Source organism: Dipodomys ordii, unplaced genomic scaffold (assembly GCF_000151885.1).
Source record: "Dipodomys ordii isolate 6190 unplaced genomic scaffold, Dord_2.0 Scaffold90, whole genome shotgun sequence".
NCBI lineage: Eukaryota > Metazoa > Chordata > Mammalia > Rodentia > Heteromyidae > Dipodomys > Dipodomys ordii.
Genome location: NW_012267306.1, coordinates 5,093,018 through 5,104,525, shown reverse-complemented (window position 1 = coordinate 5,104,525; position 11,508 = coordinate 5,093,018). Strand labels below are relative to the sequence as shown.

Genomic DNA, 11,508 nt, shown 5'->3' with positions numbered 1-11,508 from the left:
CCGGGCACCGCGTCTGGAAGCCGCGCGGGCCCCTCGGACTTGGCCTGGGGTGGAGCGCCGCCGGCAGACCCTGAGGAGCACTTGGGGCGGAGCCGGGGAAGGTTTGTTTTGGTGTGCGCTGTAGTTGTCGGAGTTAAAGGGGAGGGCCAGGGGGAAGAGCTTTCACCCGGCGCACACAGAGCTGTCAGCCCGCTTCCGACGAGATTGTTAACTGTGACTGCTCACTCTGAGCCCCACCCCTCCACCCCGCCCCAGACACAGATTTTGCTCTCCTGGATTGTCCACAAACATCTTCACTGCTTTCATTGTACTGATGCTGAGTACCTGCCGCCACACGCCAGCCATTGCATTTATAAGATCCCAAAACTACGGGGTTGGTGTGGTTGTGCGCTAGCAGACCAGTGGGACCTAGGCAGATAACCTAGTCTTCGTGCCATTGATTTATTCCAAGGGCTGCCTTTCCGCAAAGGTTTTCTAGTCACAAAAGTAGTTTTCCCTTTCTGAAAAGCCTAATCCCCCCCGAGAAACTGATTTTTAATATGCTAATATGTTTTCGTTAAGTCATATATTAATATATTTTTAAAAGATGTGATTCTAGGCATCTGCTTCTTAAGGACTTCCCTGAACCATTTATATAAATATATATATACATTACATTACTTTATTAAATCCCGTAATCATCAGCCAGCAACAATCTTCTAAGAATCAGATAGTGATGAATTTTCTTCTTCTTTTTTTTTTGTGGTGTGTGTGTGTGTGTGTGTGTGTGTGTGTGTGTGTGTGTGTCTGTGTGTCTGTGTGCACGCACTGGGGCTTGAGCTTAGGGCTTCACAGGCATGAGCCACTATGGTCCAGCCTGAAGGTATCATATAAAGTAGGTATTTGTAGTGGATGTTATATTTTTAAAATTGAATGGCTTTTAAAAATTGAATTACAAATATACACCTGTCTGGCAGTAAAACTTGCCCCACTGACATTTTTGACACTTTCAATTGTAAATGGTAAAATAAAATGGAGTCTGTTTAATTTATCGTTTGTACTGTACAGGATGCATCCTTTAGGGGATATGGGCTTTATTAAATTATTTTAAATTGAGAGATATTTTTTAAAGTTAGGCAAGACAATAAGGATAGTAATTTTTACCTTTATTTTACAGATATTAAAAATAATTGACTTTTACAAATTATGTGGATAATACTAAAGCAGTTTCTGGTAGAGCGCTAACCTTGAGCTGAAGAGCTGAGGGACAGCACCCAGGCCCAGAGTTCAGGCCCCAAAGAGTTCAGACCGGACCAAAAAAAACAACAACAAAAAAAAAACAAAACTAAAGCAATTTCCTACATATACCTTGCTTCTCAAGGTAATAGATTTCATAAAAGATCCAAACAAGGGAAGTGATCTCATCTACTTACTGCCTAATCTTTCTTTATTCTACTTAGTGTAATATTTCACAGCAGGTAAATATTTACTGTATAAATTCAGTGATGAGTACTGTTTCTTTTGCTTCTCCATTTTTGACTCAGCTAGTTTACTAGATCGTTTCCTCATTGGAGGTGATTAAAGAAAAGACAAGGTTTTGTATTTCAGAATTGTATTGCAAATTCGTTTTAAGTTACGTTTAAAAATTCCATTGATATGCCTGGCCCTGATTTGTACGCACAGTTATCTGGGTTTTCTTTTAATTATTTTATTTGCATAATATCTTTCCTGTGAAATAATAAAATTGCTGATTTCAGTTATAATTTACATATGGTATATGTCAATATCTTTATTGAGATCTCAATCTTTACAATTATTTAGATAATATTATTGAAGCTATTCTCCATGTCTAAGTAGTTGATGGTACATATCAATTAATATCCATATCTAGTAGTAGGGTCTAATATATATTTACTATTGAATGACTTTTAGGTGGGGAGGAGTTGTAGGTCACTTGTATGCTTTAAGTAATCTGCAAATTCAGCAAAAATGAACAAAGTGTTATTTATCAATTTAGGCTGATTACTTTTCAGAGTTACCAAACTGAGTATTTCTTCCATATCACTTAATGAATTTGCTGTTTACTTTCATACCTCAAATCAGAGATGTTGATTATATAAATCAAAGTGGATATATATATATATATTGTATATATTCTAGAGGAAATATAACTGGATTCAAAGTTGTCAGTGCCGTTAGCTAGTGTTCCCTTAACAAGCCATGTTTCACCTACATAGTTTCTAGTTCTGCCATCAGTAAAATAATGGGCTAAAACTTTGGTAATTTTCAGTGATCAACCTCTTAATAATGATTCTTATGCAAAATGTGTTCATATTTGAAGTTTTTCCAAATATGAACAGGGTAACTGCGATATCTATGGTTATAGCAACTAAATGAGGCATATACACTTTTGTGTAAACAAAATATTTCATACTGTGTCTTTCATTTTGCAATTACCTACTGATCCCCTGGGAAAACTAAAGTGTATAAAGCCAATACAAACAAAAAAAATCTATTATCACACATATCATTCTAGTGTATCTATACACTTACATAGTAATGTATTTTTCTTTGTCAAACACTTTTAGGCATAGTCTCAATTTTGGTTTAAAGGTATAAGTACATAATTTTTTAGGTTTTTAACAAAGCCTTATACAAGTACAATGTTGCTATTGTTTTGAATTTTGGAAGTGAGCTTTTTGGTTAGATAATCAAGAAAAGAACTGAATTGAATTTTAGTTTACTCTTTTCCAGTGAACATTTATGTATTATAAATAAAAATGATTTATATTATACTTATTTCAGTAGTATTAGAGAGATAATAGGCCACTTAAGAGTTCTAAATTTCACACAGCTCCAAAATATTCACAAACTGACTTTGGCTGTATGCATTAACTTGTATTTTTTTCTGTACATGTCTTGTATCACTTAGAAATTTGAAAATTTAAATTATTATTTTTTAAGTTTAACAATCATTTTTTATTCACAGAAAATAAGTATTAGTTATTTTTCATATCCATTTAAGCCAGAAAAGTCTATGAAACTTTTATCTCTAGTTAATCACCAAAAAGATGGAAGTGGAGATGTGTGGTTCAAGTGGTAGAGTGCCAGCTTTGAGGAAAAAAGTTAAGGGACAGTGCCTAGGCCCTGAGCAAACACTCAAGTACTGGAGAAGGAAAGAAGGAAGGGAGGGAGGGAGGGAGGAAGGGAGGGAAGAAAAGGAAGAAAGGAAGGAGAGAACTAAAAAACAAAAGGAAAAAGAAAGGAGTAGGTAGAAACATTTATTACTTATGTGGAGATATTCTATGAATATGTGCATTATACAGTGGAAATCCATGGAGACTAGAAATATAGAGAGCTTTTTATTAAATGGCCCCATAAGACAAGGTGCTTGAAGTTCTTAGTTTTTGCATTCTTCTTTTTCTTCCTACCAAGTTAGCTGTTATTTCTTTTGACTCCACCTGTTTCTAACAGCTCTTTTCTTTTTGCACTTTCCATCTTGACTTGCTGATTTATTATTATTGTGAGCTAGGAAAGTCACAATAACTAAGCTTAGGAATTAAAAAAATGAGAAAATCCTAGGCCCAAGTTAAATGAGAACTTTAATGATCTTAAAATTTTATTGCTGAATAATCAGAAAATTTGTCTGCTGCTGTGATTGAACTTAGTAAGAGAAATGCACACCTTAATGAATATCATTGGTAGTATATTCCTTTAAATTTTAAATTCAGTGACTCAGTTTTGTTACTACTTGATTGAGTATGCCTTATAAGAGTGTTCATGCCTTGATTGTTAAGATTATTATACTTTCAACTAAAGTTGTTTTAGCAGTAGAACTAGACTTTTAGCAACATTAGTCATATTGTCTTAAAATTCAGTATTATCCCTAAGGATACTGCCCAGCCAGTAGATGTTCAAAACCGAGAGATACTTTTATCACCTATTGGTACTATATAGACATTTCAACATTACAAAATGCCATTATCATTTATTCAAAATTAAAATCCACTTATAAAAGCTTGGCATCAAAAGCTTCCAGCCTCCTTCTGATTTCAATTGATTAACTATTAATTCCATAAAGAAATCTTCCTTGCCTACTGCTTATGAAATTAAGGAATATTCTCTTTATATGCTACACTCTCTGAATTGGTTACAAGAAGAAATTAATGTTGATGGTTAAAAAAATTGCTTACCAGCAAATCTAGGTTCAGGACAAGTGTCAACAGAAAAGAGCTATCTCTCAGGTATTTCCTAAAGGATTTTTGTTTTGAAGGTAGCTTGATAAATATTCACTGAATCTCATCTAGTCTTCTATTTACTCTTAAAGATTTATAAAGTACGTTTTTTTTGATTAGTCCAAAGTACTATATAGCTTCTGGGTATGCAGGCTATGTTGTTCTATACTCTTCTCTCTTTGGTGGCTTTTATACAATTATGCAATGGTAACATTCCATTAATGTAAATTAGAATAATCATAACAAGCAATCACAGAATATATTAACCGAAATTTATTTACATCTACTGGATGCATGGATATTTAATTAACACTTTACTTTTTCTTATGTAGCTGTGACAAATTTTAGTGTTAAATCTGTGACCAATTGCTAAAAGAGTGTAGAACATCATAGTAATGCATTCTTATCCTTAGCCCTATCATGTTCTATACTTTTAATATAAATATTGACTTATGACACATATTCAGAAAAATAGAAATAGAATAAACATACTGTTCACTCTGTTTATTCCAAAGCATTGAAAATTGTTTCCTGTTTTTTTCTAAAGCTGTTTTATTCTTTTTTTACTTTTATGTGAGTATATCTGTAATTTATTTTTATTTATAGTATTTAAAGTGGCAGTCAGGATTATTTTCCTTAAGAGAAATCAGTTGACCTAGTGCCATTTACTGAAGAGCTTACTTATACTTTCCTAACTACCCTCAAGTGTCACATTTATTTTAAGTCAACTGACTGGATCTATGGATCTGTTTCTGGACTCTTCTCCTATTCCATTAGTCTACTTATCTTTGAGGTAATGAACTAACTTAATAGGTATCATTTTTTAATAAGTATTGATGTTTGATAACTGGTCTTAATAGAGATTGTCTTGGCTATTCTTGTCCTTTTGAAAAGTAAACTTTATGACCCACACATCAGTTTCCATTAAAACAACTCACAGGATTTTTATTAAGCATTCACAAGCTTTATAAATCAGTTTTTATAAAATTGTCACCTCTACAAATTTAAGACCTACATACAATCAGTGAACCTAATATATGCTTTTGTATATTTAAATATTCTGAATTTTCCTCAGATAACTGTAATTTGAAGATGTAGATGTTATTCAGTTCTGGTCAAACTCTTGTTTTGATAATTTTTTAATTATTTTAATTCATCACTGTATACTTTTTTTCTTCTTTTTGTTAGTATATGGACATAAAGCTGGATTTGTAATCTTACTCGTTTACTTATTAGTTGTAACAGATTTTCTGAAAGCTGTGTGTGTGTGTGTGTGTGTGTGTGTGTGTGTCTGTGTGTGTCTGTGTCTGTGTGCACATCCAGGCTTAAACTCAGCGCTCCATGCTCTTGCTCACAGCTGGTGCTTTACCACTAGAGCCATACTATTAGTCCTATATTTTGCCTGTTAATTAGAGATGGAGTCTCTCAGACTTTTCTGACTGGGCTGGTCTGGAACTTTTATGTTCTAGGTCCCCGCCTCCTGAGTAGGTAGGCATTACAAACTTGACCCACTTGGGCTTGGTTGAAATGATTTTATTTATTTATGTATTTATTTACTTATTTATTATTTTAATTGTAAAGGTGAAATGCAGAGGAGTTACAGTTACGTAAGTAAGGCAATGAGTACATTTCTTTTCAAACAGGGTTACCCCCTTCCTTTTTTCTCCCACTTTCCCTCCAAGTGACTTTTTTTAATCTAGTAAAAGTCATCTGTTTTGTGTCTTCATGTTTCCATCTTTGAGCATTTCCTTTTTTATTACTATATTGACTCAGGTTTTTAATATAGTGTGGCAAAACATTGAAAATTTTAGGTGTTAGCTACAGGTTTTACTTAGTTCATCTTCATTTCCAGATTGCTGAGAAATTTTGTAAGTGGATGGATACAAAATACTCTATTATAAAATGCTTTTTCTGTGTATCAGGATAAACATGGTTTCTCTCCCCTTTTAGCTGTTCATGAAGTGACATATTACTTGGATTTTTACATGGTGATTCCCTCTAGAATAAAAATGGTTGTGATATATGTTCCCTTTTTTGATATTTCGTTTTATTCAGTGACTTTATTCATGAGAATGATTAGTCTGTAACTGTCCTTCCTCTTAGTGTCTTCCTCTGTCTTGTCATTAATCTTGCCTTATAATGCAAGTTGGGAAATATTCTATTTTTTGTTCTGTAAAAAAGTTGCATGTGGGGAGCTGGGAAGGTGGCTCAGTGGTAGAGCACTTGCCTTGCATGCCTGAGGCCCTGGGTTCGATTCCTCAGCACCATATAAGCAAAAAGAAAAAAGCCGGAACTGGTGCTGTGGCTCAAGTGATAGAGTGTTAGCCTTGAGCTGAAGAGCTGAGGGACAGTGCCCAGGCCCAGAGTTCAGGCCCCACGACCAGACCCAAAAAAAAGAAAGAAAGAAAGAGAGAAAAAGTTGCATGTGATTATTCCTTTCATAAGCATTTGGAAGAATTCACTAGGGAAGCAATCTAAGCCACAAATTGTTTTTGTGGGAATACATTACTAAAATACCTAATTTATTTAATACTTGTTGAGTCAGGTGCCAGTGGTTCACACCCATAATTCTAGCTACTTCAGAAGACTGAGATCTGAGGATCATGGTTCAAAGCCAGCCTGAACAGGAATATCTGTGAGACAATACCAAAAAGCCAGAAGCAGAGCTATGGTCTTGAGCACTAGTCTTGAGGGGGAAAAAAAAACGCTCATAGACAGTGCCCAGGCCCTGAGGTCAAGCTTCAGCACAGCACGCGTGCGCGCGCATACACACACACACACACAGAGGTATTTATCGATTTTTGTTTCATCTTTTTTTTATATCATCTTTAGTGAGCTTTGCAAAGAATATGTGCATTTCATTTACTGAGTCTTTTTTTTTTTAGATCTTTCTATGTAACCCAGGCTGGCTTTGAACTCACAATTTTCTGCTTCAGGCTCCCAAGTACTGGGATTGCACTTGTGCACCGTCATATTCTGGCTTTAGGATTTTTGTACTGTTTGAAAGATCTGTACTGATTTTGTATTTTTCTTTTCTTAAACTGGTAGAGTGGGTCCTTCTCATTTTTTTTCTTTCTGGGATTTATAAATTATATTAATTTTTCCCAAAGGGTCAGCTTTTGGGCTATGTTAATATTCTTTGTCTATTGATCGATTATTTTAAAATGTACACTTCAACTTTCAGACAGTTGTTTTACTTAGTTATCTTTTATTGATTTTTATCTCAACTTAAAAGTATAAAAAACATATTCTGAAAAATTTCAAGCTTGCAATTTTGTTGATGCTTATTTCATAATGTGGAAAATAGTTAATTTCAGTAAATTTTTCCTATGCTTTTGAAAATAATGTATGTTCTGTCCTTGTTGGTTGCATGTTCCATAAATACCAATAAAGTATCTAGTGTGTTAGGTACTATTCTTAATAGTTTTTTGTATGCTTAGTCTGTTTAGTATGGAAAAAGGTATATTAAATCTGCTTCCATAAGTTATTATTTTTTGTTCTGTTTTGTTGCTGCACTTAGAATTGTGATCTCTTGGGCTGGGAAGGTGGCTCAGTGGTAGAGCACTTGCCTTGCATGCCTGAAGCCCTGGGTTCGATTCCTTAGCACCACATAAACAAAAAGAAAAAAGCTGGAAGTGGCACTGTGGCTCAAGTGGTAAAGTGCTAGCCTTGAGCTGAAGAGCGGAAGGACAGCGCCCAGGCCCAGAGTTCAGGCCCCACGACCGGACCCCAAAAAAAAAAAAAAAAAGAATTGTGATCTCTTCCTTTGTCATCCTGAAATGTTCCTTTTGATCTTCAATAATGCTAGCTCCTTGAAGCCTTTTTAGTCAGCTACTAATGCTATTAAAACAGCTTTCTCTTAGTTATTAGTTATGTTGGGTCTTAATGAGTTGTTTACTTTTACTCTTTCTGGTTATCTAAATAGGGTAGAGAGGATTTCATTTTTTACTTTTGCAGTTCTGGGGATCACACCATGACCCTCAAGTAAGCAAATCAACTATTCATGCTACCTCTGAATTATATCCTAGCCTCATAGGCAAGATACAACTGAATTTTGTGTTTTATGTAGCCTTTTATTTGGGTACTTGCCCCTTTATATTTAATGTTAATTTATTTGGCTTTAGCTACAGCTTTAACATTTGTTCCTTTTTCTTATTACAGTCTTTTATATTAGTAAAGTATTTTTTATAATTCCATATATTCTACTATTGAAGTTTTACAATCTGCAAACTTGTTAGTCATGTATATATAGATATGTATATATTCAATTTCTAGTCTCTTGGAAGTTATCTTTGTATTTTTAGATTCCAATGAAAAATGTATGTTTTGTTTCTTCATTTGTTGAGGCAGAATCTTACTATTACCCCTCCCTATCCTGAAACCTGCAATAGTATTAGAACCATTTGATCCAATGGTATTAGTACTATTATTATATTAAAAGTAACATAATTATACTAAAAGTATTACTAACATTTATTCTCTCAGCCCAAAATATGCTTAAAAATTTACATATCATTTAAATTCTACAAGATTGTCTTATTATTGTATTTTATACTTGATTATTATGAAATACATAATTAGTATTTACCCAGGTTTTGGAACTTGCTTGGTAGGCAGGCACTGTACTTGAACCATGCCTCCAACCCTTTTTGCTATAGTGAGTTTTCAAATGAGGTTCAATGTTTATGGTTGGTCCTTCCTGGACCATTCTCCTCCTATTTAAGTTTCCTGCGTAGCTGAGATATGCCACCACATTCCAGCTTTTATTGGTTGAGATGGGAGTTTTGCGAGTTTTCTGTTGCTAATACACAAATGTTCATCCTTCTGATTTCTCTCTCCTCAGTAGCTAAGATTACAGGCACTGAGCCACTACATCTGCCTTATCTGCTTTTATTGTACTTTCCCATTGTGTCTTTTTAAAAAAATGTATAGTCCTATTTTAGCATGTCTAGAATTTCTTACTAAATTACATATTGTAATGACTTATTTTTATTTGCATCAATGCTAAATCTTTTGTTAAATATTAAGTATCATAAAAACATAACATACAATGGGAGAGATCATAGTGGAATAAATAGATGAAGTGCCCACTCAATTTTAGAAAAACTTGGCCATTTGTAGTAGTGTAGTGCTCACTTGTATTTACTCCAAAAAGACAGAATAGAAACTGATCATTTTCATCCAGAGGCTGTGATGAATCCAAGCAGTCCCCCTTAAGTTAAAATTTAACATTTGACCTTGAGATTCTTTTAAAACTCTTAGTATTTGATGAGGTGCTAGTGGCTCACATCTGTAATTCTAGCTACTCAAAAGGTTGAGATCTAAGAATAACAGTTCAAAGCCAGGAGTATCCATCAGCCTCTTGTCTCTAACCACTAAAAAGCTGCAAGTGGAGCTGTGGCCAGTGGGAGAGTGCTAGACTTAAGAAAAAAAATGCTCAGGGACAGCTTCCAGGTTCTTGAGTTCAAGCACCAGGATCAGCATGTACACAGAAACCCCTTAGTATTTGTAATGACAAATCAATTGTGTTATATTCCAGATCTAGTTTCAAAATTAATTTTAAAAAATTAAAATTTTAGTGAATTTTGAAAATCTCATAAAACATCTATGTCTGATAAAAATAAGAAAATAAATTTATTTTAATTCTGAGGTAAATGGCAGATGTAAGTTTTCTCTCGGTAGACATGAATAAGAACAGTCAACAAGAGGGACTATATTCTTAGAGGTAGAGGAGAAGAGTATAATAAATCAAGAATGAAGTGACAGAATAGCTAAAAACATCCCTCCAGGGGCTGGGAAGGTGGCTCAGTGGTAGAGCGCTTGCCTAAAAAGATAGGCTGAGAAGTTAAGTGTTTGAATTTTTTATATAGATTATATAAATCTATGCATGTTAAAATTTTATTTTGCTCTGAAATAATCATTTCAACATTTCTATATTATTCATTTAAAATAGCACTTACAACTAAGTTCTGTAAAGGAAATATTACTAGGTGCTAAGAAAGACCAAAGTCCAGTTTAAACTTGCTCAGAACACCAAAGGTTCATCTACAAAATCATCTAACACATTTCCTATATTATAGGAATGCATTGAATAATGTAATTTATTGACTACCAAAAATAAAACCAGAGTGGTTGTATTTGTACACTATTCCATCATCAAAAGGTCAAAATATAGTCAGTGAATTGGGAATTATCTATAATATTATGACTTTTGAGTATTTGCAATATAATTTGGCATGTTTTGATTATGATTTTAAGAGCTGTAAGAATAGAGAACTATTCCTGGATTAGTTTGGCTAATAGTATTTTAGTTTTTCATGCTGCTATTACAAACTATCTTAATAGACTGAGTAACTTATAAACAACAAATTAAAATGCTTACAGTTCCGAAGGCAACAAGATCAAGATGCCAGCAGATCTGTCTGGTGAGAGGCTGTTCCTCATATTTGCTCCTTCTGTGTATCCTTATATGGTAGAAGAGGCAAACAAGCTCCCTGAACTTCTACAAGAGTATTAATAGAACAGTCCTTATCACCTCGCAAAGCCTTTACTTCTAATACTTAAATCTGAATACTTCTAATACATGAATCTGAAAGAAAATCATTTAATCCTCAGCAAACAATTAGTATACAAGGAAAAGTCAGATCTTACTGTAAAATTTCCTATTTATACAGTGAATTTGAGTAAATAGGATTTTCAAGATGTGTAATCTTATACATTTTTCTATAATTCTCCCCAAAATTGTTCCTCCCCACTTTTTATACGTAAGTAGATGAATTAACTTTCTGAAAAAAATAATCTTTTTTCCATAGGTTTTCTGTGAAAACTTTGATTGATCGGTCTTGCTTTGAGACAATCGATGATTCGTCTCCTGAATTTAACAATTTTGCAGCTGTTTTGGAACAGATTCTAAGTCACCGGCTAAAAGGTAATAACAACATCAATTTTTTAATCTCTACAAAGCTTTCTAGAGTAATAAGCTTGGTCATACAGACTAATGTGATTTAGATAGTCACCAAGCTACATTTTGAGAAACATAAAACTGATTTTTCAATGTCTAATTTTTTTTATTTATTTCCCTAGAAAAGTGTCTCCATCCTCAGATTTACATATATTTCTAAGGCGTGATTTAAAAAAGTATTGAATATATTGATTTCCACATATAGGAACAAACTCTCTTTTTGTAAGAGTACAATCAATTACTAGCAGATAGGCATCCCATGCATTAAGTTTGTTCCCTTATTATCTACTTCTTCAAGTCAGTAATGTTTGAAATGTTTTCAGCAGTAAGTAC

General features: G+C 33.8%; 1 protein-coding gene across 2 annotated transcripts in view; it reads left to right on the top strand.

Annotated features, from left to right (window-relative positions):
• Rundc3b (RUN domain containing 3B) overlaps positions 1–11,508 on the top strand; it is a 93,314-nt gene that overhangs the window by 487 nt on the left and 81,319 nt on the right. For both annotated transcript variants that reach the window (XM_013026047.1, XM_013026048.1), the window contains exon 2: positions 11,027–11,142. In XM_013026047.1, the coding sequence (XP_012881501.1) occupies positions 11,027–11,142 (116 nt within the window). The remainder of the gene's footprint in view (positions 1–11,026; positions 11,143–11,508) is intronic.